This window comes from Pseudopodoces humilis, chromosome 6 (genome assembly GCF_049639895.1).
Source record: "Pseudopodoces humilis isolate 2021_Gansu_Grassland_sample_001 chromosome 6, ASM4963989v1, whole genome shotgun sequence".
Taxonomy (NCBI): domain Eukaryota; kingdom Metazoa; phylum Chordata; class Aves; order Passeriformes; family Paridae; genus Pseudopodoces; species Pseudopodoces humilis.
Window position 1 is genome coordinate 29479243 of NC_142205.1, and position 26739 is coordinate 29505981.

The 26739-nt window shown below is 37.3% G+C and overlaps 1 protein-coding gene across 3 annotated transcripts in view; it reads right to left on the bottom strand.

Annotated features, from left to right (window-relative positions):
* MTUS1 (microtubule associated scaffold protein 1) overlaps positions 1–26739 on the bottom strand; it is a 117959-nt gene that overhangs the window by 63108 nt on the left and 28112 nt on the right. For all 3 annotated transcript variants that reach the window (XM_088056829.1, XM_014261147.2, XM_014261149.2), the window contains exons 2-5: positions 19445–21613; positions 17151–17346; positions 5189–5371; positions 1301–1432 (exon numbers count right to left, since the gene is read on the bottom strand). In XM_088056829.1, the coding sequence (XP_087912955.1) occupies positions 1301–1432; positions 5189–5371; positions 17151–17346; positions 19445–21430 (2497 nt within the window). In that variant the 5' untranslated portion in view covers positions 21431–21613. The remainder of the gene's footprint in view (positions 1–1300; positions 1433–5188; positions 5372–17150; positions 17347–19444; positions 21614–26739) is intronic.

The following is a 26739-nucleotide window of genomic DNA, read 5'->3' on the forward strand; positions in this document are numbered from 1 at the left end:
CTCAACCTCTTCTCACTAGACACAGACCCCAACCATCTTCCTAAGTCTCCACAGGATCTTTCCAGTTTCAAAACAACCCTGTTGGTCTAGGAAGGACCCAAAACATAACACCATAGTCCAGGTTAACACTGATCTGAAGGGGAATACCAGCTTCCTTTGGCCACACTGCTCCTGCAGATGCTGAAGGCCCACTGCAGGGTCACTGAAGATGACGAGCTATGCACAGCTGTGCTGCATGTGCTAGACCCCACCAGCTTGTCAGAAAGCCATATAACTCATGTTTGTTTCAAAGTGACTTATAATTTGTGGCAAATTCTGTTTCTTTTCACTGTTTACTTCTTTAAAGTGTGTCATTACAGCAAGACATTTGCCAGGCATCTTTTATTCTCAATTATGTCAGATACCAGCTTCAAATTTAAGTCTAATGCAGGAGTACAGCATTTAATTAGGTTTATCCAATTACAATGACCAGTTCACCACAAAGATGTTCAGAAGCAAGCTGATTACAGCTAGGACTTAGGAAAGAGACACAGCAAGCTTATTTATCTGCTTCCATTATGTCATTAATTTTGGTCAGAGAATGACTTGTCAACTGCTGTTTGTGGCTTGAGTGAAAGACATACTGTTGGCCAATAAAGAGCTCCTAGCTCAAACTGAAATAGGAACCTGACCAATGTTTAATATGAAGTCAGGAAGTACATTTAGCATTTCTTCTAGAACAACATGAAAAAACACAATTAATTGTCTTGTCTCCATTAAAGCTTCTAATTCAGCCTGTAAGAAGAATATCAAGAAAAAGCAACGTGAAAAGCTAAGTTTCTGTGACTCTTCCTTTCAAAAGATAGGACAATGTCATTGATCTACAGAAGAAGATACATTCTAACTATATCTTATTCAAAAATATATCCCCATCCACCAAGGCCCTTTCGGTCCTGAATGGGGTGAAGATAACACGAAGTCGGCATAAAGACAAGAACAACCGTACACTCAGGATAAATTCAGAGTATGCCTAGTCTCCAGATTACTAGAAGTTAATCTGGGCCCTGAACGTTCTGAAAGAAAAGAACTCTTTTTAAAACAACACAAGCCCCATGTGATGACACCTGTCAGTTGTAAGGTGCATTTAGTCCCTGTACCATGTAAACCTGAGCTGAACCACAGTTCAGATCTCTTAATTTCCCTGAAGTACCTTTATCAATTACAGCAATACAAAGAATATTTTAGCCTTCCTATGAAGTCCTACAACACTTGAAGCACCACTGATGTGATTGTACCTCTGTCTAAAAACAAACTCATGTACCTTTGGGAGTTGACCTCAATGAGTGCAATCTAGGTCTTGGTAATGCTTTCAAAGGGACAGACCCCGAAGTGCCATTCTGGCAGGCTGGTTTTGAAGGCCATTCTCCATTCCTGATGAATGTGGCACTTGCAGCTGCAAAACAGAATCACAAAGAATTTGCTCTAGGCATATATAGTTTAGAGAAAATTAAATCATAAGACAAGTCAGTTTTACCAGAGATTAAAGGACCTTGAAAGAGGTTTGAGTTTATGACCACAATGGAAGTTTTTCCTTGAAAAACAGAAAACTGAAATTTTGGGAAATTATTGTTTCAATTATCCAGAAAATATATGAATATATTTCTAAAGCAAGTACAGATGGAGTAGACTTTAGTTTGGGCACTAAAAAATGATGTATACTAACGCATTAAAGAGTAAGAATTCACATGGCATTTACTAGAGACAAGAAAAAATTATGTCGCTGTGGAATTGTTTGTCACAGTGCTGCTTTTCTCTCCAGTCATTTGGAAAAAAAAAAAAAAAGGAGGGGGTGAGGCTTTTGTCATATATTACCAGGTTTGCCTCAGATTAGTGTTTTAATAGGACTAGGTTTTTTTAAAGGCAATGTGAATTATATGTCTAATATTGCTCATCAAAAGATGGAACCTACAGTCTTGAGATTATTTTATTGTCTTTAAATAGACTAGCATAAACCATGTAAGTTAACTACTTCAAAAAGCTGCTTTTTGGCCACTAAATATTTTCTACCACAGAAAGAGGATTTCCCTTTAAGAAACACATGCAACTGAAGCCATCATCTTTTTTTAAAAAAAGGAAGTTGGAGCCTTTCTAAATAAACAAAAGCTAAATATTTCCAAAAAAAAATCTATACACAAGAAGCAATTTGCATAACACATCAGTAACACCGTTATTCTGTGGGAATCTGACCCTGATCAACATTAGATTAGATAATTAAAACAAATTTTTTTTAGTAAAGCACAAGGTGTGAAGCAGTCCTTTTTTTGTAAATCACTAAATCAAGGATGTTTGCTCTGAGTTCACTGCAAGCAGTTAACAATTGCCTGCAAACTAGTATGCTACTTCCTCTTCTAAATAAGCAGCACACCATGGAAGTAACACTTTGGGTGTGCAAGCAGTCTTCTGGTGCACGACTAGTTAGGGCACTGCTCTGTCCTATTAGAAACTCTGGAGTCAGCTAACCAGGCTGTGTGCAGGAAGAAAAACAAAACAAAACAACCCCACCAAAACCTCACAGGTTTACAGAGTTTGATCACTTTCAGATTCAAAGCTGTTTATTCATTGAATTCAGAGCAGCTACTGCAATCCTAAATAAAGATGGATAGGAATGAAGTGATCTCAGCCCAGTAAAGATCTGAAAACTCAACTCACTAGAAGAATTTCAATGAAGGATTGACTGTACAAAAATGCAGATGCAGGTCAACTACTAGGATCAGCTTTTTAACTTGTGAAAAGCCACTATTTACTATATATGTAATTATTCTAATGCAATTAAAATCTGGATTCTTTTTCTTAACCTCAGAGTCAAATATTTTGGTATGTTCAAAAGAATATTTTCAGCTCAGCACTAAAACTGAGATTACTGTTAGAAATATCTGGTTTTCAATGCTCAAACTGACTGCATACAAAATATGCTTTTAGTAACAACAGCAATTTAAACCTCATGATTTCTGAACTTCTCATATAAGAAGTCATTTTAGAGAAAAGAATCATGAAGTTCAAGTGCTTATTAGGAAAAAAAAACAAAAACAAACCCCAATGTTTCCACATGGAATTACCAATCCAAGGACATCCCATAACAAAGGGCTGAGCTGACAAAGCAGGAAAAATGCTTTCTTGTCATTTTTTTTCTCTGCTAACAGAAGACAAACTCCAAACAAGCCAAGAGCCTTTTTGATTTAGTATTCTTTACAGGATCAGAGTAGTTTGTCATACATTTCATGGCACACACAGTACATGCCTCCCATTCTGATCTGTGTATTCCACAACCTAATAAAAACACTTCAACTTTGCAATTTTTTTTTCTGACATTATTACAGAGTAGACTAAATGAAAGAATAAAAAACAGGAACAGCACTGTACTTAGCATTAGAACACAAAATAAATTCCTTAGTTCTTTACAATTTGATTCAAAGTAATAAAAACTTCACTAACATATTAATTACATGTAATCTTAAATCATTATTCTCACAAAACCTTACTATTATACATAAATAATTCTCATCAAGTGTAAAAATTCTCTAAAGAAAAATAATTTCACAGAAAATCAGCAGATCAAAACATTGCATATATTTACCAACCTCCACAAAACAAAATATATGCTTTAGAATAGAAATAAAAGGAATACAACCTACTTCTCTTCCCAGTAAACGTGGCTAACAAAGGAACAATACAAAAGCTGTAAGACCCCACTACCAGCAATGTAAGTAAGGTAATATCATAGTGGCTTCCTGAATCGGTCGGTGGTGTTAGTGTAGAATTGAAGAAAATAATAGGAGAAAAATTAGTTTCTGTGCAACTGCGGAGTCCTCCTGGTATAGTCATTTAAAAAAGATCTAAGCAAGCTTAAAGTCTACGAGACTGCAGCCATGTTCAACCTCTCATATTGCTCTTGCTTGGTCTTCGTGAATCAGAGTGGAAAAAATTGTAAGCTTGAAGGCAGTGGACAAAACAGATTACAGCAGCTAGCAAATCAGGCTAAATAAGGAGTCATCTGTTTGGATACTTAATCTGAATACACTCCTTTGTCATGAAGCGATGACCCCTTCCTTTGTTACATGAGGGAGCAAAACGAAGAGAGGACAAAGCTGCTTAGCAATTTCAGATACAGTCTGAAACCGGAACAGCAAAAGTCAACATGGCTGTCACAGTATCAGAACCGATCTCATTACAGAGCAAAAGGCACATGCATATTTTATCACACATACTCTTATTCATTTGAGGAATATGTTAGGTTTCAGTTTAATAAAGGCAGTACAGGGTGGGGGGAGAAGAATACGAGAAAATGTAGTTATGTGTGTTTGCATATGCGCATATATAACACAGACATATGTTAAATCACAGTTCTCTTTTTCAGCCCACTGAAGACAGATTTAAGTGACATCTGGCACAAATAAAAGGCCTTTGCCCAGACTTCAAGATATAACAGGTGATATGATAGTGGCAGAATATTTGAACGTACTTATTTGAATATACATAGCTGGGAATACTATGTCTGAGAGTCAGCTGTATGTTATCTCCCTTCATATTTTTTCCTCTCAGAACTCCTAAGAACTGCTGAATTTGCTCATTAATTTAAATCAAGATTGATTTGGTTAGGTCATACACCAATGTTTACAGCTACCTCAGAAATTACAGAAATCTACCCGTGCAAAGATATATCTTCTAAAGCAAATTTCATTTACATGCCTGTAATTTCATCTACATATTTTGTCCTAGAACTCTGAAAGCAGATATAAACCTGTTCAAGAAAACATATAGCATCAAAAAATCCTGTTACATACTGTTCCAAATATTATGACAAGTAAACCATTCTGTTCAGACAAATTACACTACATGTAAACACTAGGAAACTTTTGCTTAAGAAGACATGCTGTTTATGTAATGTTTCAGGATGGAAGAGATGTTGTACCAAAATCTCCAGTCATCAACCCAAAATCCAGGGCTCAAAGCTCCTTCAGGCAGTACATCACAAAAAGGTAAGTTCTAAGTAAAGAGGCAAAAAGAGCAAGATCTAGAACTAACAAGTAGTACAATCAGAATTAACAGAGGTACCTGTAAGACAGGACTCACTTCCAAGAGGATTTTTACGCACAAGCAAATGATGTTTGCTATCAATCAGTCAAAACCCATAACCCTCACATATACTTACAATTAGTGCTGAAAAGACTTTGCTCACTCTGAGCACTGCTGACTGATGAGAGGCTAGGTGTTCTTTCAAGCACTGATCTTTTGACAGGCACTTTGGATTTGGCAAGGGATTTACCAAAACTAGTCCACGAGGCTGGAGAATTTTTCACTGATGCATGCTTCTCTCCTGGCAAAGATCCTACACCTGTCAATTAGGGGGGAAAGAGGAGGGAGAAATAAGAACAGAAGTAGGAAAGAAACTTAAATGATTGATTCTTTTACAGGTATGCCTACAAATAAAAATATTTACATAGTAAAAATCCATACAAAATGGCTAAATCTACTTCCTATTGACATGCTAAAAAGTGCTGCAAATGCAGAAAAACAGTTCCAAGGACTTAAAGCCCTAGAAACAAGTCAAGAGCTTAATAGATTTAACTTCAGTGCAGACAGCTGCACACATAAAAAAAGCCTTTTTTTACATTTTTCTACATCACATTATAGTTCACTGTACTGGCAATCCCACAAAAATCTAACCTCCATTTCAAAGACAATCTAAAAAAGGACTCTTCTGTTTATTCCTCCCCAAAACAGATCCACAGCTCCACTCCCTTTTGACAGAGCACTCTATAAGATAATATCCTTTCAAGGAATAAGACAGCATTAGAGTATCAAATGGCTTACTACACATATAATATCCTGAAAACTGAGTAGTTCTACAGAACTAGTTTAACACTAGCACTTCCAAAGCCAAGTTCTTACTGGTCAGCTGGTGCAGAAACATTTTTGTATTACATCCAGTTTTCATTTGAGCTTGTTGAATACAAACACCGAACAGCTAAGTTGTACAAATAGGAAAAGCCCCTATACAGGAGGTAGGCGTAGGAGGAGGTCAATCTTGGACTACTAAAAAAGTAAATACACTTTCCATAAAATCTGAGTTTAGACAAATGAAGCTTTCAGTTTATTTCCTGAAAAGCTTTAAGTTTATTTCCTGCACCCAGATTAAAATTTCAATGACCCAGAGAAGTTATATACACACAGACTTCTCTTGCCAGCTCTGATCTGACTACTGTCAGCCCTAGTACCAAGATCCTAATAGAGCCTTCTGAATATGGATAAGAGGTTTTCATTTTTGTACAAAACAGATGTGGAAGACAGACTTACATTGTTTTAGAAAATATTTTTTTATTTATTATAAGAAAATCTAAAATATGTTAATTTCGTATGTCACTACCATTTTCAAGGCTGACAGTTTATCTTAACAGAAAAGAAGCAACTACAGTGTCTCAGTTTTGACTTAGAATAACCAAATTTCTATTTAAAGGGAATACCCTTCCCTTTATTCTTGCTACCCTAAAGAACATTTCAACTTCACTTAAGCTAAAAAACTGCTGAAGTATGACAAAAATTAGCTAGTAATTTCACCTTAAGCAACACTAGTTTTACTACAGGATTTCTACTCTTAAATGCTAATGACCAAGAAATATTCAATTTGCACCAAACCCAGGAAATCATGACATTAAGGATATTGCATTAAATTTTAGACACGAAAAGCACACCCAGTGTCTGTCTTTCAACAGTAGGTGGTGTGACAGGATTAGATAACTTGTCTCAAAACATCCTGCATCTAGTATGCAAAACCAGGAACAGGACTGGTAAAGGAAGGTCTGTCCAAGCTACTTCCCTCGGTTCAGATCAATTCAGAAACAAAGAGAAACCTCACTTACAATATATAGTAAACCTGCATTAGCATATTACATACTACTGGTCCAAGCTTTGCATCAGATCTCTCTTCACAGGTGTGCTTTTACTACCTGTCATTAGTATACAGAACTGTGATTCTGTATATAGCTTTACTGTAGAGCCTGGTATTAAACCTCTGAGACAAAATCATCAGCCATACTGCAAAATTTTTGAAAGTTACTGAAAGGGACAATTGAATGTACGGAACATGCTAAAGAGCACACAAGCTTTGTTTTGCTATGAGAATACCACAAAGCTCAAATTCACACTTTTTAAAAACACCTCTGAAACAGCATTCCAGACAACGTAACAGAAATAATTTTATGGGTTTGACCAAAAAACGTTTCTATCACATTTGCATGTCATAGAACAAACCTGACAGCTTTAGAAAACTTTCTACAATGTTTTCTAAAATCTGGTTTCATTAATGGGTCAACATACCAGAAAAATAACTAATCCAAACCAGTCAGGAATTCCTTTTGTAAATAGTCTCCCAGCTAAACAAGGTACAAACCCAAACAACTGCCCCAAAAACAAACAGAAAAGAGTGTCACTGTACAAACACTGTGTGTTGGATTTGTATGACTTAGTGAGTTAAAGTTCTACACTACAAAAGGGAGCCAGAGGAACAAATGCATTTTATCAGCTGTATTTGGTTACTTAAAGATGAAGGTAGCATGTTTGATTGCTATCATGCTGGACTCATTCATCCAGTCCAAAACATACAGGAACAAAATCCTGTTTTCTTTACTGTGATTTTTCACCCAAGAGGAGTCAAAGTAAGCATGTGAGAATCGCAGTCTCGTCTAGTACAGCATGTTCCCTATATGTGACCTGCAGCAAGCCCAACTTCTCTGCAGAGTCTGGAGTGTGGTGGTGCTCTGAACTCAAACCCATCCAGTGAGCACAGAAATCTCTAGGATGTCCAGTTTCAAAAGCAGGTCAAACAGATGACCTTTTCTCTTAGTTTTTCTGCTGCTTGGTACTTTCCTCTAATGCTTCTATTAAAGAAATTACTCAAGCACTTAAATACATTTTTCAAAAGCCCAGCTTGAGAGATAATTTAAGTCATGACACAAGATCATTAAGCAACCATTCTAGGTATTAATTCAACTAATGATTTTAAAGATTTTTTTGTAAGTACTATTACCTATGAAAGGAGTTACCCCGAATTAAATTTAAGGGTTTTGAAGACAGAAGCAGGAAGATATGGAATACAAACAAAAGTATTGGAAATTAACATAAAAGCAGGATATTTACTCAACCATTATTATAAAGACAACAAGCAGTAGCATCAAAGTAACAGGCTTTCATCAGTTATTTAATCTAGTTCCACTGAAGTGGGATACCAGAAATACCACATTCCTCTACAGTGAACTAATGAGTTGGCAATTCTTTAGGAAAAAAGTCTCCATGCAACAACCATGAACTATGTTAAAATCTCTCTTGTATTGGAATGGAAATAAGCAAAGAACAAAGCTCATTCTTCAAGAAGCTCTGAAGTCAGCTTTCATATCCTTACTCAAATAATCATCCTTTCATATCAATCCATCATAGGTGGTTATTGTCAAGAAAAAGTTAAGGCTTCATTTAAACAGCACTGGAGCCTAAAAAACCACACATTGACAGAATGTTGACATGAGGCAGACTGTAAAGCCAAATACGTATTCACAAATTCTGAAATTTCATGTCCACCACTTCAAAACACATCAACACATTTTATATCTAGAGCTGAACACCGAGCAACTGGCATTCACAGAGTTACACGACACCTGGAAATGAGTGGTTGAAAGCCTTTTCCAAACAAAAACTTTTGAGTACACTAAGAACAAAAGGAGTCTTTTGAAGGATACTATTTGCTGTTGCTGCTTTTGTTTAAACCTAAAGCTAACACTAATAGTTGGTTTGGCCCTTCAATGCCTAACCTCTTGAAAATGTGGAATTTTGGATTTTTGCCTTATACATTTCTGATTTTCCTGTGAGTTTAAAAGTCCAAAGGGCTCTGTTTTAAAAATGCTAAACTTAGCTGGTGAAAAAGCCCTGTGTAAGCCAACAGCACAAGGTCTTGATAAAGCACAGGGAGTAAACCTTCAAGAAAACATGCTATTTTTTGGCATCTATTGAAAAGTGCAAGTAAATAATGGAACAACAAACTGGACTTTGGTATTGTTTCCAGCAGACCAATCTTAACCTACACGTAAGAGTAGGTAACAGTGAAAAGCAGTAGCAATACTAACAGTTTTCTGATGGCTGCAAGCTCCCCAGTTTGCCTGATAGCCATTCATCATTATTAACTATATTATCTTTTATGCTATACATGTATCAGTGTTCCTTCAAGGAAGGAAGGCTGGTTACAATATGTTTCATAATTCTAAGGTAATATCTTTCTAATTATCTTCCCCTTTTAAAGTTTCTAATTACAACCAAAATTACCAAAAAGGCGGGGGACAGTTACATAATGTTGCTATGAATGCTCAAATGTTTATGTTAAACATGGACAAAAACAGGGAATGTCAAGTTATTTCTGTGTCTTGAAATATTTATAGGAGAGAAATTTACTCATTTAGCAGATAACAGCTGATCAGAGAACAGTTTATATACTAAGGCAAGATTCTATTCTCCATTGATACAGACTTCCACAACATTCTTCCCATTCCCCTACAACCCTTAGACAGGTAGTAAGGAACCAGCAGTAAGCTAGTGCCAAAAACAAACTAGGGTGTCAGTAGCCATGCAGGTAGGTGTTTACATGCTCTTCCCCTTGCAGTTAAACAGACTAAAACTGGAGAATGGATGATCACTACTACAGAGCATTTTAAGCAGTGATCCACAGCCAAAACAACCCTTTTTTTCCCCTCAAATGGTCCTACCGTCAGAAAAGTGATTGGGGTGTTTTCAATTAGAGGAAAAGAGAGGAATAGTGTCTCATGTATGTCTAATGTTAAATTTCTCTTTTGTCCCTCCCTATCTTGTCCAATTTTGAAATGTGACAGATTTCCTCCCAGTTAAACCCTTCCACAATCAGAGACTTCTCCCTTCCTCATCTTCCTTTCAACCCCTTGCACGATGACCTCTCCAGCACACCTAGAAACACCCCTTTTCCCTGGCCTCAAGTTTGAGCTCACACCCATTCTCTCACCTCCTGTCTGCCCATAATGATGCCTGCTGGATTTAGTCTATTTTTCCTTTTGTAGACTGAATTAGAGCAGGCCCATGAGAGACCATGTCTGCACAGTCATGCTGCCATCTCCTGTGACTACAGGGAAAGCATGTCTTGGGACAGCAGATAGTTTTACACCAGCTTCCCAGGCACAGTGGCAAAACTTGCCCACTCTGGTTTTGCCAGGGGACTCTCATAGGCTGCATGCTGACTTAAACAACACAATCCCAACCACTAGCTATGGTAAAGCTCTGTCTGTTCAGGAGTACTGGGCACAAGAAATCTAATCGATGTACTGCATGGTAAGCTGAGGCAAAAGACAATCACCAGCCCCATCTGATCATGCTTTTCATTATTGTCCATCTCTCCATACCACACACACCCTTCATGTTAGGCACTGGATTTTATTTGGCTTAGATTGCAGCTTTAAAACTCATGTTATCGTTATCTACAAACCTTTTGAATTAAATCCTTGAATGAAAGAGGAAGTTTGCTGCAGCAAAACAAATACAAATGTCTTGTTACAATTATGCGTTGACAATTATGCGTATTTCCCTCCTCTCTTACCCCTACCCTGAGAGAATTCAGAACTAAGCTGTACAGATAAAGAGTCATTTGAAGGCACACCAGCATGTCCTTGCAAGTAAATGACTAGGCACCAAGAAATTCCCCTGCAGGGAAGTAGCGCACACCTCTCTCCTGAAGGAGAATATTCTTACAGGCACATCCACATTTCTGACAGAGTCAATATGCTGACTGTTAGAATCAGACTCTGCAAGTATGATCACGCTTCTTGGTACAGGTACAACACACTGAAATTTCAATGGGGCTAGTCACAAAATTGCCTGTAAAAAGTCTGGGAACATACGTGAAAAATTTATTTCCCTAACTGTGGTAACTGATGGTACCTTAAACAAAGCTGACAGGATGAAATGCCCCCTTTTGAAAACCAGTAGATTATCTGAATTATCCATAAACTCAAATATTTCCAACTCCCTCTGCCTCTTCTCTGCCATCTGCTCAAAACTTCAAGAATCACATCCAGATTATTCAGAGATAACTAAACCAGCTTGCTTTGAAACCATTCATAGCAACAGATACCATACTACCTCACAAACAAAAACCCTTTCACTTCTACTTGTTTCTCATGGCCAACTTGACTTCCAAAGGTAATTAGGAAGTATTTTATTCCAAAATACTTTTTTATGATGAAACTTATAAAAAGCTTGCAAAATCACAAGTGGAACCTATACCACAGGAAGAGTTCCTTGTTAATGAAAACAAAAGAAAAAAAGTGTCAAAGTATGGCAAGTTTTTCTCATAGTGTATGTAGTCAAGGCTAAAAGCAAATTGACAAAGCTACATTCATATTACATAATTTTATGTCTCCTTTCTTCAAATTGTGAATTGACCATTTTGTAGCTGAATGATCAACACCTGGGTCAGGAGTTAAATGGTCAGTAGTCAGCACAAGTAAATATATTGCTCCAGGCAGCTGCCAGCAAACCATTCCTGTTGAGGATGTCCAGGAAGTGAGGGCAAGGTAGACTGGAAACATTACCAGGCAAGTCCAACTCAGGTGACTGGAGAAACAATAAACAGCAAGGCTCACAGGCCCTCACAATTAACACTGTTTTCTGAACGCTCACAAACTCATCTACCAGACAAAAGTCCTTCTGGATACACTGAGTAAGTCCAGTTTAGAGAACTGGTTATGAGATACAGAGTCACTATGCAGTGGAAATGTCTGGATTAAGATGACCGTAGAAGGATCAAGGACAAGCTTTGTGTCATATTATGGGCTATAGACCTTATGTTCTGTGGAGACCCACTTATTAGTTTCCTCCTTCCTATACCTCTGAAGGGGAACATGCATGTTTTAAGTTCACTTTTAACACAAGCTTTTATTATATATATATTAAAGAAATACATATATATTAAAGAATATATAAAGAAATACATATATATTAAAAAATATAAAGAATATATAAAGAAATACATATATATTATATATTATATATATATTAAAATATATATTACATATATATATATATATTAAAGAAACAGAGACTGAAAAGGAGACTGAAACCCAGTAATCTGGACTAAGAAGGGCAAAGAATCATCTTGGGTAAATGAGGACCCTGCTTTTAGAATCCATAAAGGAAGATGGCTGCTCTGTAAAAGAAAAGCATAAAAAGACTGGCTGAAACTAAATTTTATGCCTTATTTGTAGACCCTGGTGAATTCCAGACTTGTTTATGAGAAAATACATGAACACCTTTACAAGTGACTGTCTATTCTAGGATTTTGAGTGAAGTCACAACTGTTTCAATGCAGAGAACCTGGAAGTTATGTTTGTCTTTTTAAATATTTTGTTTCCTCCTGGCAGTATGTCAATCCAGTTTTAGAGTCACATGGTAGAGAACAGGAATGATACAAGCTGAAAAATTATTTTCAGTAACTATATTTGGGTTGGCTCCTAGTTCAGTGTCAGAACAAAGACTCAAGGACTGTGGGAATACTTAGTAAACTTAAATTGTTTTGGTACTGCTTCACTAGTATTGTAAAAGGCTATACCAAGGAGTCCTGAATTACCAAGTTTATATGTCTCCAGCTTTATGAAAACTGACTGAAACCATTTGGTTTGAATTTTCCATCTGAGAAGCCTTTCTTTGTGCAATAAACAGCAATAACACTCAATAACAAACTGAGTCTTAATCTGTCACTGCCTGTTCTGGTTTTAACTATGGAAGCTTCTCTCAATCACACATTTAATGCATGATCAAGCCAAAATTCAACTGAAGGAATTTAGCAATTATGAACTAAAAAGAAAATCAGTATTTCAAAGTATCACTAAACCTACATACATGCATTTTCTATAGCATTTGAGGAATTATTTTTCCCATGCCTCTGGTAGTTGCAGAACACAGGCAAAGTCCTTCAGTATGATCAATTTGTCATAAGGCAAAAGTCTCACTGGCTCAAAAACATCTTTAAGGAAACACAGAATTCATACTTTAATGCTTCTCTGTACCCAAGTTTTTACTGGTCTTGTTAAATGCTATGAAAATACCCTCAAGAGAAAAAGGGAGTGACCACTGGATCAAATCCATGGAAATGATAAGTAAAGCACAGAGCCGCTACACTGCTGAAGGGATATCGGTGACTTAAATCAGAGACAAAAGGGTACCCGAAATGTTAAAAAAAAACCCCACCAGACAGCAAGAGACATTTTTGTTACCCAGATGATTTACATGGTTTCCATTGATTTCTGCAAATCTTTAACAGTAAGCAGAGGAATAGTGTTACTGATACCTTCAGATTCCCAAACAGTTCCAATTACATACAAGGCTGGACAGAGCTATCATCTTGACAGAGCTAAAACATCAAGAACAACGCGAAGTTTCTTACAGTTATTATACATTATATACATTATATATATTTGTTATATACATTAAAGCAATGCTGTAATTTTAAGGCAGAAGTGGAAATGAAGTTATAGCATATCAGAAGTCTTACTTGCAGGTAAAGCTCCTCTTCTTTACATAATTTCAGATAGGTTGTAGTCAGTAAAAGAAGGTAAAAAAAGGCATCAGTGGGCATATACATTTTTAGATTTACTGTAAATCATTTAGTTTCCTATTTGATCCTGTTCACACAATTTCCCATGGCTCAAACTGTCACAGCGCTTTTGTTCAACTGCACAGGGGGTAATACACAGTTGCTGGAGGAGGTGTGACAGCAGAATATCTTGGAGTGATGTTCCATGGGAACACCAAAGCTCCTTGGCTTCTCCAATCCCCTTCAACTCCTCCCTTCAAGTGACACAAAGACATGACTCTTCACAAACCGTAACACCTCAACTGTTATCAGGCTATTACTCCTCCACACTGGCTATGGTACATCCAAATTAGAAGGCTCTGTGTGTATCATGGGAACAAAAACAACAGTTGCTTTGATTCTGAAACTAGTTCAAAGTCTCTACTAGGGCTCTGAAATTAAATATCCCTTCCAGTAAAAATGGTTAAGTCATATATGTTATTCTGTGTCTTGAATTCTAATAAATGTTTTCATTAACAGAAAACAAACATAGCAAAAGACATACTGCCTGCCATCCAATACTACAGAAAACTACACACTGCCATGGAAAAGCTGCCCATAGAGAAGTATGTCATCCCCTCTTATGAAGAAAGAGATAAATAGTTACAGAAATAATTTTGAGGCATCTAGCTTGCAGCAAATCTGGTTACAGTTTCAGAAATGGGGCTTCACCATTTCCCAAGTCACTTTGGTGCAATTGATCAAGGTAGGCTCATCTTTTAGAGAACCTATTTCTAATTCAGCAAAAATTTCAAGTTCCAGCTAAGATACACCACTACTGGTGAACAATGCTCAGCAACCATTTTGAAATAAAAAAACCCAGTTATTTCTAACCTAATATACTCTGCAAATAACCTCACAAAATTACAGTGTTTGGATATGTGTTCTGCTGTCTTCTGTTCAAGTGAGAATCAGGAAATTTCTTGAGAAGAAATCCTTTCTACTGCGTTAGTATGTTACCAGTGAGTACTTAAGTTTTACAAGTGGAAAAAAAATTACCAAAATCTCAACTCCTGACAAGTTGCAAGGATCTTATAACTGGTGTTTTATATATGGCATTTTTATTTTCATTTCTTGAACAACCATTGTGTGAACACAATCCTCACAAACTCTTGATTATTCTAGGAATAATACACATACTAGTACACTTTGGACAGAGGCATCACTTCTGTGCTTCACCATACACATATGAGAGTTGACATAGAGCTATACTGTCACTTCTCTTGTTCCAAGTATTTAATGGATTCTACTACACAAACTTCTCTTGTCGCCCAGTGATCCAAATACCATGAGTAACTAGCTAAGAAATAGCTGCATACATGTTACTACCTCAGAAAGAAGCAAGTTATTAGGATTTGTGTATTTTTAAAACTCAACTTGACAAGTGACTGAACAACATAGTCTGAATTCAGTACTGACCCAGTTACAGGCAGCAGGGGCTGGACTAGGTGACCTTCAGAAGTCCTTTCCTTTCTGGATTTAGCTTGTCTGTCTATAGTCTGACAAAATCCTGACAGCAAACAACTGTACAGCTACTGAGTGATTTATCTGGGGGCTGAAGTTTAATACCAACGTGTTCAAATGACTCCACTGGAAAAAATAGTTATTCCCTTCAGGAATGCTTTAGCCTAAACAGGTAACTGGGTTTGGTTTACAAACTGCCACTTCGTCACAAAAAGTGTATGTACAGTTTTACTTCAAAAATGTTAAAAACAGACAGGGTAAGCAGCAGTACATCTGGTTTTACCTGAAAGGTATGAATGCATAATACTTTGGGGGTTTATCAGCAATCCCAAATAACTCAATACTTTGCCCCATATTCCACCCCATAATCCCATCCTCTGATTTCCATCAGTACAAGGTTTGCCAGGGAGCAAGCATACATGTTTGAAAACTCCTTTTGTAAGGGATGGGGAAGTTAACCTGATACAGTCGAATGCATCAAATCCTACTTTATAGCACCAAAACACTGCATAAGCAATATGAAGGGCTGCATGTGCTACGAACAGTGAGCTAGGAACAGGGGGCTGGGGAAAGGGCATGGAGAAAACAAATGTTTTCTCATGTGCAGTATTAAAGTTCCAGTCTTACCAGATCACACATCAAGTCTGAAATTAAAGTGGTGCTTCATGCCTTTAGTTTAAGCAGCCTTTTTTCAGTAGGAAAAATCTGGAAACTTTTCCACTGACTACTGTGATTTCAATATACATTGATTAGTTAAGGAGTGACAGGTTTATCTTCAAAAAAAAATCTGGTCAGTAAATATTTATTAACAAAAAGAAATTACTTCTGTTTCTTCTCAAAGTAAATATAATTTTTCTTTTTTTCTGGAGGGAAGAAGTTAGTCCTATAACTCACCTATGCTTACATTTATTTCTAGTGACAGTATCATAACTCTTATCTGGATTAACAACCTAAAGGAAAACTCTATATCTATATCCATCTCTTTTCTTCTAAGGCCATAATTACAGACAGGGAAGCTCTAGGCTGGTATTTAGAGGGGTGATGAGTTCTCCAAGAAACTGGCAGCCTACAGGTTGGTGCCTGGTTCACTGTGCAAGTGCCTCACATGAGCAACCCTCAAGTGAAAGAATAGCTTATACCCACTTTCTTTGAGGGACTCATCCCATAAAGGAATACATACACAGATTTTATCACACTTCACCACCTGTATATAATTAAGAAACTATTTTTTACTGTTTTATAATCTTCGATTGAGTGGGTTAAAAAAAAAAAAAGGAACAGGTTTTACTGGGTATAGCTGGGTGTGTACTTTCCAAATTACAGTGCATTCTAGTGTAGTCATTTATAGACAGGCTACCTTTGCAACTAGTTACATTGCCACACTTCATTAAAAAAACCCAGCACATAACCTACCAGAGCACTTCTGAATCCCTATAATACAGGTACAGAATGTAGTTTCTAGTCATGAGATCTGAACAGCAGCCTACAGACTAGATGAGAGATTCATCCTGGCCCTTGCTATTAATCAGTCTCAGTTTAATTAGCAGCTCAAGCAGTAGTCTCACCTTCAATTATGTTCTCTCCTTTCTAGAAACTACAGAGCTGTACTAAAATTAGGTTGAACAAAGTATGTTATGTTCTGAAATAACAACTCATTCCCATTGGGATAGCATGCAGTTGCTTGTCACAAGAGCACTGTACCTGAGCACTCTATTTTCTCTTTCTTCAAGTAATTTTAGTTGTAATTTCACAAAATACTGTAATATAACCAAATATAAATAATATTTAACATTGTGTCCTACACACACTCTATACAAGATGTGATTTTACAACTGTAACCTGCCTTTTCTTTTTGCCCCTGTATTAGCAATTTACAATTTTGACAGTATTGTATTTAACACTGACATACAGCTCTGTATCACCCTAAAAGTTGTGTCAGAAAGTACATTAAGTATGATACCTTAATTTTAAGGAACAGGTTAAGTGTTAATATTCCAGTGAAAAATTCTCTTACCAGAGCTTGATGACAGAAGAGCTTCTTTGTGAGAAGGTGTTTTAATAGTGCTGGTAGTTTTATTTTCACATCCTCTCTTCACGGTTGACCCAGATGGCACCATTTTAACCTTGGGAGTTAATACACTTCGTAGTGTGATTTGGTCTTTCTTTGGTATTTTTTTCCCTTGTGTTGTCCCATCTTTCACAGAAGGTGTCTGTTTTAAGAAAAAAACCAGAAACCTAAAAGCCAACAACCCACACACCACCACTGTGAGAAACTGAAGATCTCCCTCTGCAGCATCTGTAGTGAAATACTGGCCACCCAAGTAGGAAACATGCTTAGTCTTTATCCCATTGTCCACATTCACAGTTCAGAACCTCAAGAACCATCCTGAGTGGCCTTCAGCAACGCAAACCTACTAGTTTGAAGCTAACCACTAGTAATGACCAACACGCTAAAAAGAAGTTACAGAGGTCATTTTGTATCAGAATTTCTTCTTCTTCCTCCCCAAACTCTAATTAAGCCTCTCAATTACATGACTACACCTAATCTCAAGATCTTAACCAACAAACTACACACGTTAATGCCCTGAGAAGTTGTCCTGTACTACCTGAAATGTCACAGCCCTTGTAACAGTTTCCTGGTCTAAATCTTATGTCACAACAGCTTAAAATCCTTCACATTGAGGTGAAACATCTATGTTTCACACAGAATTTTTGCTCCAGTTTATATAGCCTTTAGTTCATGGCCACTCCTGTCAAGCCTATAAAAATACACTTTACAATTCAGCTCTTCATGTGCTTTTCTGTGACGCAAGCTGATTGCAGCAATTCGGTTGGAGTACCAAACTCCATTTTTGACTACAATCCTAATTTTCCTTTTCAGATGTTAATCTTTTCCACTTAAGAAGACCACTTCTTAAATTTAACCCAGCTGATTTGTCTACTGCACATTTTTATAGAAATTTCTATATTGCTTCTCCAGTTACAAGCAGAACAATTAAAATCACAAAGTTTTCCTTTTTGGCAATGGAATCAATTAAAAGCATTCTCTCCAACTCTTCATACCAAAAGCAAGGACTGATAAAGAATGCAAACTCTTAAAGACTATAGAATTAAAACAGAGCATCCTTGCTTTCATGTTTACTTAGGTTTTCAAGTTAAATTATTACTCTAAAAAATAATAGTACTTTTTAATTTCTTGTACAAAGTTTCAAAAATGTTCCAAGTAGCTGCCCCATATACTGAGCTTCACTGGGATTTTCCTGGCAAACTAGTAAAGCCTGCCAAAAATTCAGACAATGACAATTTTACAGTAACAGCTGCTGCCTCCATTTCACCAATATAATGTAAGCTGTTGAACCCACAAGCCAGCAACAGAAGAGACTCCAAAAAGCACTGAGACTTCAATTCTGTGTCCCTACCACACCCCCTGAAACCCTGCTCTACCCAACCCTGACGTTCGTCCCTCCTTTCCCTCCATTCCTTTTCTTTTAACCTTCCAACAGTGCATTTGAAAGCAGCACATTTCTCGTGACAGGCAGCTGACTCATCCCAAAACATTTCCCAACCAACCAGTGCATGCATACCTCCCGGCCAGGAAGTTTGCACCTTCCAGCTGGCTGACTGCCTAAAACCAGGTATATGCCCTCTGCATGAGAAATATTTCCTGACTACTCCCAACTATTCTAATGAGTCCCAGCTCTACTTCAAACAAATAAACTTCCAAATTATACAAAGGAAACAGTGAAATTAAGATGTTAAAAATAAAATGTTTGAGCAACTTATTGGTCTCTGGGTTTTGTTACTGCTTATATATGCACAACATTTACATAATTGATTTTAAAAAGTGTACTTTAGTTCTAAAGCACATTTTGAAAGAAAAGAAAATATCGAAACCAGCAATTTATCTCTAATGTCTATTTGATGTTATAGCACCACTAGAATAATCTTGAAGCAAATGTACATTAAAAGCTGTATTTAGAAAACCTCACTAAGTTACACTAGGCAATTTTACAGGGTTGACTAAATCTTACAAACTGTATTGTCTTAAAAGGATTTTACTAAAAAAATTGTGTTATGAAATAAGATGAAGGTGGAGACACTAAATTGCAGTTGAGGCCAACTGCACCCAATCTGTAAAGCAATATTTCTTCACCGTCCTTACTAGGGAGAAACTCCACATCGAAATCAACGCTACAGTTACACTTGTAGACACCAAACCCATTTCATAATTTCCACACTGTGCAATACTGAATTTCATTTTGCAAGTGTACAAAACATACAAGTAAATATAAAAGCAAAAAAACTTACCAAAGGAACAGAGTGCACCTCAAATGTTTCATTTGCCATATCATTTACCAATGTTGTTCCCACGAGCACTCCCACATTGCCGCTTTGCTCTTTTCCACCTTTGGTCAGGTCGATGTTTTGAGTACAAGGCATCATTAAGGAGTTTGAACTTTCCATTTTATCATTTAACATCTCTTTTGAGTTCTCTCCAGATGCTGGAAGCACAGCAGAAGCCAAGGAGCACACTGGATGGGAAGTACTTGCTTTGTCAATGTCTTGCAAACTTTGCTTTAACACAGGTGCTTTTGAAACCTTGTGGGAAGCATTTCTGGGATGTGTTGTGGCATGTCCGACTTGGCTAGTGAAGAGGTGTTTGTTAACATGTAGCTTATGGGGCTTATTTACAGGCATTTCCACCTTAGAATCTTTAGCCAGGTCTACTGTTTTTTTCAGCACTTTTATAGAGGACGACTGCCTTGGAGAACCAACCCTTGAAGGTGAGGAGACAGATGATAGTTGAGGGGACTGGGGAGACTCTTTTAATGCTGCACTGTCTCTAGGCTGTAGCACAGGTCTAGACACAACCTTTGGTTTAACATTTTTAAAATTAGGTTTGGGAAAACTAACTATCTCTGATTTCTTTGCTTTGGTTATTGTTGATGCAGTAGGAGACCTGCCCACTGGTTTTCTTGCATTTTGATCTGAACTAGCTTTAAGCCCAGACCTTCTGTTATGCCCTCCAACAAACGTTTCACTTGGTCTTAGTCTAGAAGACTTGCCTCCAAGTTCTTCCAAAGCTGAAAGAGAAAAAGTCCTATTTTTTGATTGTTCTTTGGGAGTTGAAGTACATAGAGATGAATTGCTTTCATCAGCTGCTGGACTGAAGACCACAAAAGTTGCTTCGCATTTCAGCTCAGGCATAACTGTCTTCTTTAATTTTGGAACACTGCAAGATATAGAAGGAATGTTGCGCATATTCTGAAGAGCAGCATTTCCAGAGATACTTTTTTCTTTGGTTAATGGTTCATTCGTTTTGTTTGATACTTGTTCTCCATCCATTTGATCTACTGGGAGAAGGTGCACACTATTTACAAGACTACTCATGCATGTTTCAGCATTGGAACTCCCAGCTTCACCATGGTAAGGAGTAATCTGCAAGGATTTCACTTGGTCATCCTCATTAATATTAATGCATGGCAATAATGCATCTTGCTTATAAGGATCTACACATCCAGCAGGTAGTTCTACAGCCTGTGTTTCTGTTTCCTGTGATTCTTTATCAGTCTTGTTAGGGTTTTTTTGATAGTGTTCAATACCTGCACAGGTGAAATTAGGTGTTCTTTCTGAGCTGGTTCTATCAAATTTCTCACTGATACATACTTCAGAAGAGATCAATGTTTCTCCCAGATGCATGTCATCATTTTGATCAGTTCTCAGATTTTCACCTGTAACATTAGCAACATCCAATATGCTCAGCTGGCAGCATACCCTGTCATTTTTCAGGGACTGTTTGTTCTGCTCTGGAGCAGGAAGAGTTAGTACAGACTTAAATTCAGTCTGATTGTAAGGCACTGAGTGTTTGATACTCTCATTTTGCATCGTTTCCATAGCAAAATCGCTTTTCACTAAGCTTGTCGCTGCTTCCAAGCCACAGTTCAAAGGACACACACAAGTCTGTTCAGCCACAGAAGACTTGTGTGCAGCATCTGTATCTCCCAATAGAGGTCCTGTGCAGCTGTATTTACCAGGTGTCTTCTGCAGATCAAGTACTTGAATACACTGTTGTTTTAAAAGACTTCTGAAGTCACCCTTATTTTCAAGAATGGTATCACCCTCATGCTCATCCACTATATTTTGGTCAGTTGAATTACCATGTAGCTTGGTGGCACAATTCTCTGAGGAAGGTGTACCTCTGTCACATGCATAACTATTTCCATTTTCATCCCTTATAAGTAAGGAAGACTTCAAGCCATTCCTTGCTTTGTCATCAGACTTCCCAACATTCATTTTGAAGGCTAAATTTTAAACCGTTTTCATTTTATAATTCTTTACAATCCCAGAGAATGCAGATTCTTCTAAACTTTGCAGAAAAAAATCCCAACTGCTTTTTCCTGGAATGTGTCAATTGTCCTGAAAGATATTTAAAAAGCAGTTCCTTGTTTCCATGTTTCCCAAGAAGTTTCAAATGTTCTGGAATTAAAAAGAAATTTTAAAAAGTTAGCCAAACCAGGATTTTAAGACAGTAATCATTCCTAAGTTTCTGGTCTTCAGACATCAGAGCAGCAACACAGAAGCAACACTCAGAATCCCAGTGAAGAAAAACTTCAGTCCTCATCCCTTGATGAAGAGCAATAACAACCCCAGAGACTGGGGTTTTTTTTCTGCATTGAAGGCTTTTTTCCTGCCCTTCAAGGCAGCAATGCATAGCAGAGGCAGCTGAAGATTTTCAAAGGGCAATTTAAGACACCTGAGATGAAATAAAGAAAGGAGAGGAAGGTTGGTGATCAGCTCTGGGGCCACAGCAGTACACTGCCCCCATGCTGGTGGGGCAACTATAGATGCATGTGGGACCCCTTCAGAGTCACTCACTGGAAAACAATTCCATACCAGTTAACTGCCTCCATCTTCTATAAAGAAGACATGAGATTAGCCAAATGATGAAACAATTCCAGTGTCCTCTCCAGCAGAGCAGAGCCATATATCCTCACCCAAAACCCTATGGAAAGGTGAAGGGGCAGGATTGACATGGACAGACAATGGAGGACAACTGATCACACATGGGGTGGAGATTCACAAAGAACAGCACAGAGCCCTTGCAACATATAGTGACAACTTCCTAAGAAGCACTAAGACTGCACCCAACTACCAAAACCACAAGGCTGTGAATGTGAGAGAAGATCAAACTGTCCAAAGCAGCTGGATAACCTCTGTAGCACTCCATATAAAAGGCTCCTCCTACCAGAAATGCAATCAGAGGTAGGAAGAACTTCAGATTTATAACAAATGGTTGCAGTGGGTGGGGAATCTGTCAGAAGCACATTCACTTTCAGAGCAATAAAACCTGAATAGGAGGGAAGAAGTTCACTGGATCGGACAAGGCCACCTGGCTGAAGATGCATTCATGGACAAGATCAGCTTCCCAACTGAAGAAAATGAGCATCTGTTGAACCCCTTCACCTGTCTGGAATGACAAGATAATACTCTCCAATCAAAGAGCAAGAAGGAGGATACTTGTCATCAAAAATAATGAGCAAACAGGTCTGTAGTGTTTAAACAAAAATGCAGACATCAGAGTGTGGTGTCCTCAAACAAGGATACTGATGTAATGACATATTTGAAATCTGATGCAGCAGAACATGTCCATCAGGATTAAGAATGGATGGTGGGCAGAATAACTCATAATTCACATGAAAATTATATTAAAGTCTGAAATTATTTCACTGTTTCAACCACGGTGGCAATACTGGATGCAATACAAAACAGTTGTAACAAGATCAGAAAAGACTATAATAATAATAATACTAATAATAGATTTCTCATATAGCAATGTTGATTAGGCACATTAAAGAGTAATTCTGTAATCATATTTTTGTAGAAGAATCAAAGACTGCTTTGGGAAACAAGTTTGTTCTGAGAAGAGATGCAACTTTTGATTAATTCTTTAACAAATAAGTTTAAATCCTCACAGAAATCATACAAGCCATTCTGGAAACCACAGCAGGGGAAAGAAAACACTCTTATGCACAAATACTTTGGAAAGCATAAAATGAATCCAGCACACTAAGTAGTGAAAGGCAAGTTACCTATTGCATTATTCAAAAATCACTTTTTTCCTTAAATCTTACTTTCTTCAGCTGGAAACACAGCCTGAGTAACTACATTCAAAATAAAGCATTTATCATACTAATGAGAAGTATAAAGCTGCAGGGCCTATAAACAATTTTGAGTACAAAAAAACAGCACCCAAAGTAAGACTATTGTAGAACTGCAAGAATTTGTCTGCCTACTATGAACCAAACACAGAGTGGCTTTTGGCCCACAACCTTGTCTTTACATGATACTTTGAACACCTGACTCTGAAAGGAAAAAGACCATGAAAAAAGGAAATAAAAGCTACCAAGATCAGACAGCACACCTTCCTCTGCCCCCCTCCCACCCCCAAGATGAAATGGCTTGTGTAGCTAAAACAACTCCTGGTTCCTCAAGGATGATGTAGATCTTTTGCTTACCCACTATTATTTAATCCCTAAAGAAGCATAAACAACTGTAGTACTCTCACTTTCACCTTCAATTAGGAAACTTAAGGCAGATTGAGGAGTTATTAAAAAAAGTCTTCCCTGAAGGCAGGGCAAGAATCTGTTCTGAATAATTTTCCATTCGTTTAAGTCAATCACAGAATCAACTGCTGAGAAATATTTGCAAACTTTGCTTTCACTGTTGTTTTGACACATTAAAACTTGTTTCTACTTGTCTGGATACTAGCCCTTAACACAGCTTGCTCACCTAGTCATGCAACAGAAGTTGAGATTCCATTTTGATTCAGCAGTAGCTCAGATCAAACCAGAAATCCTACCTCTTTCAAGAGCTTTTTTTTTTCTGCAGAAAAGAGGAAACTTCAATATATCAAGACTTAGCAAGAATAAAATCCCAAGAATTTAAAGAATGGTGCATTATCTTACAGTATATGAAGCTAACAATGCCAAAATTTGAAACAACACAGGTAGCTAAGTCAAGTTTGATTTAACTGATGCTGAAGAAGTTCAAACAAAAAAATAGTTTTGATGGTGAGTGGAGAAATGTAGCACATTAAAGTTGCATATACCAAGGTGTATATATATATATATACACATAGGTCTGTTTACTCAGTGCTCTGGACTTTCCCACAGCCAGAGAACGTGTAGAAATAAATTACTAATTCAACTATTTTTAAAGCAAATCTTCACTATAGTAATCAAAACTTTCATGAACAAGTAGACCAGCTTCAAATACAGCTCCACATCTACACAGAGGGTCCTGAAATCATCCTGCATAAAAAAAAGAGGTATTCCTAAGGATGAGGTATGGTATTTAAAAATCTTTAACCTAGATGAACATTATTCCTTAAAGAACTGACATTCTGTAACTCTCCATGTAACAATATGTTCATTAAGCTTATGGAAACACTTCCTGGAGACGAGATATTCATTAGTTTTAGATTTGCCATAGAAGGCTGAATGAAAAATTAACTTCAACCCAACATCTCCTCCATGGGGGAGGTCAGTAGCAAACACACAGACACAACAGTTGCCCTCACCGAGAACACACTGTTCCTGGCAACTAGTGACTTGAGGAATTCTCTAAACTAAATACTAATAAATTTGCTTTGACTTGGTCTTACATCAAGCATTATGAATGCCTGGCCTCCACAACACACTACAGTGCAGTGCAAAACAGTTCAGCTGTTTTTGCCTTTAGTAAAGTTCAGCTTCCCAAATTTCAGTTGCGTACTTCAAGTGCTTACGCAGAGCAGAAAAAGTCTTTCACTACCCAAGCTCTAAGTTTTCGCCTTCCTCAACTGAAATAAGAGCTTGGGTTAACAGTAGTACCACTTGGGAGAAAAAAAACCAAAACCACAAAACAACAACAACAAAAACCCAAAAAGAACAAACAAACAAAAAACCAAACCAAAACAAAAAACCCAACAACCCACAAGAAGCTTGGCAAGTAGATTATCCTAAAAAGAGGAGGGATTGGCTGCCAACAGCCCCAGATCCAGGAGAAATACACTGCAACATAGAGAACTGGGCTCAGAGCAACATCTTGTTACTTCTGCTAACCAACAAGAGGTGTCCAGGGGTGTGCTATTGAAGGGCAGGACAGTCACTCATTCAGTGTGAGGTAAACAGGAATCAAAACAGATAATTACAAAACATAATTCAACTCACAGGCTGACCAATTACTACAAGAATTCAAGTCAGCTTGTGTTAGTGTCACAATGCAGACAAGAGTAATTTTCACTTTTCCTCAAACTCCATCTGGAACTTAATTCTTTCAAGCAAATCACCATAGAGCATTTATTCAAACCCATCAGTCATATGTTTGCGAAGCCTGTATGAAGGGGGACATGGGGTGGGGAATAAACCTTAAAGGAGAGGGTGTGCCCAGACATGCAGGGAGGCAGTCTAGAAGTGCTTTAATTAACTGAACATGTTTTGATACCAGACAAAATGCATCATCAGCATTCCCACAGGAAACCATATTACCTGGTCATGATTACCACAATCCCTGGAATTAAAAACCCTACAAAGCATTTCATATGTTAATGCATTACACTACAACCAGTTTACTTGATCATGTCCTGGAACACAACACCATCACAGAAGCATGACTTTTCAGCATATACACCTGAAGGTAGGGATGGCATCATCTACAACAACCAGGCATCCCTCCCAACATGCTGTTCAGTGTTGTTTGAATATGTCCCACAAGAAAGCACTAGGAAAACACAAAATGTTTTAGATAATGCTGTATTTACACAGAATTGGAAGTAACAGCACTCTCTATGCTGCCTCAGTAATGTCACATTCTAAACTATTGCCAAGCTAACTCAAACTATTCTAGAGAGAATAAGTTAAGCTCCTATAACAACTTCATACATACATCTATATATACATACATCTATAACATTTACAAGCACAATCATTCTACTCCTGAAAGTGCATTACATTAAGTTCTCATATGCTCAAGGCATTGCTTGCTTCAGAATACACAGTGTCACCAGTGAGGGTACTGTGAAGGTGTTTATAAAATAATATATATTAAAAAAATATAAATATAAATTATATATATGTAATATAATGTAATATATATAATGTATATTTTATATTAAATATATATTAACATAATGAAAATATCTTCTATATATAAATATAAAATATAAAATCATTTATAAAATAACTAAAAACCCCAACAAACTACCAAACCAAAACCAAACCCACCCCACAGGGTAGCTAAGCCATATCGGTATACTTCAGAGACATTTCAGAAGTCAGGAATCATGTTAGACACTTGATGCAGTAAGCAGAAATAATGTGCAGGTTATGTTTGCAAGCAATTGTGCAGGCATTTTTGACTGAAGGAGTACTATGACTTCCAAAGACATAAACCATCAGGTTTTGCCTTCTACTGGGCTATTTGCTAGCCTGTTTCAAGACTAGAGCAGCAGCATAACATAAAAGTTACAGTAATCAAGGAGCATTAATTTTAATCAGTTACATCTTGGCTCTAAGATATGGAAGAAGTAAAGTACAACAGCAGCTCCACTGTGGAAATCAGAC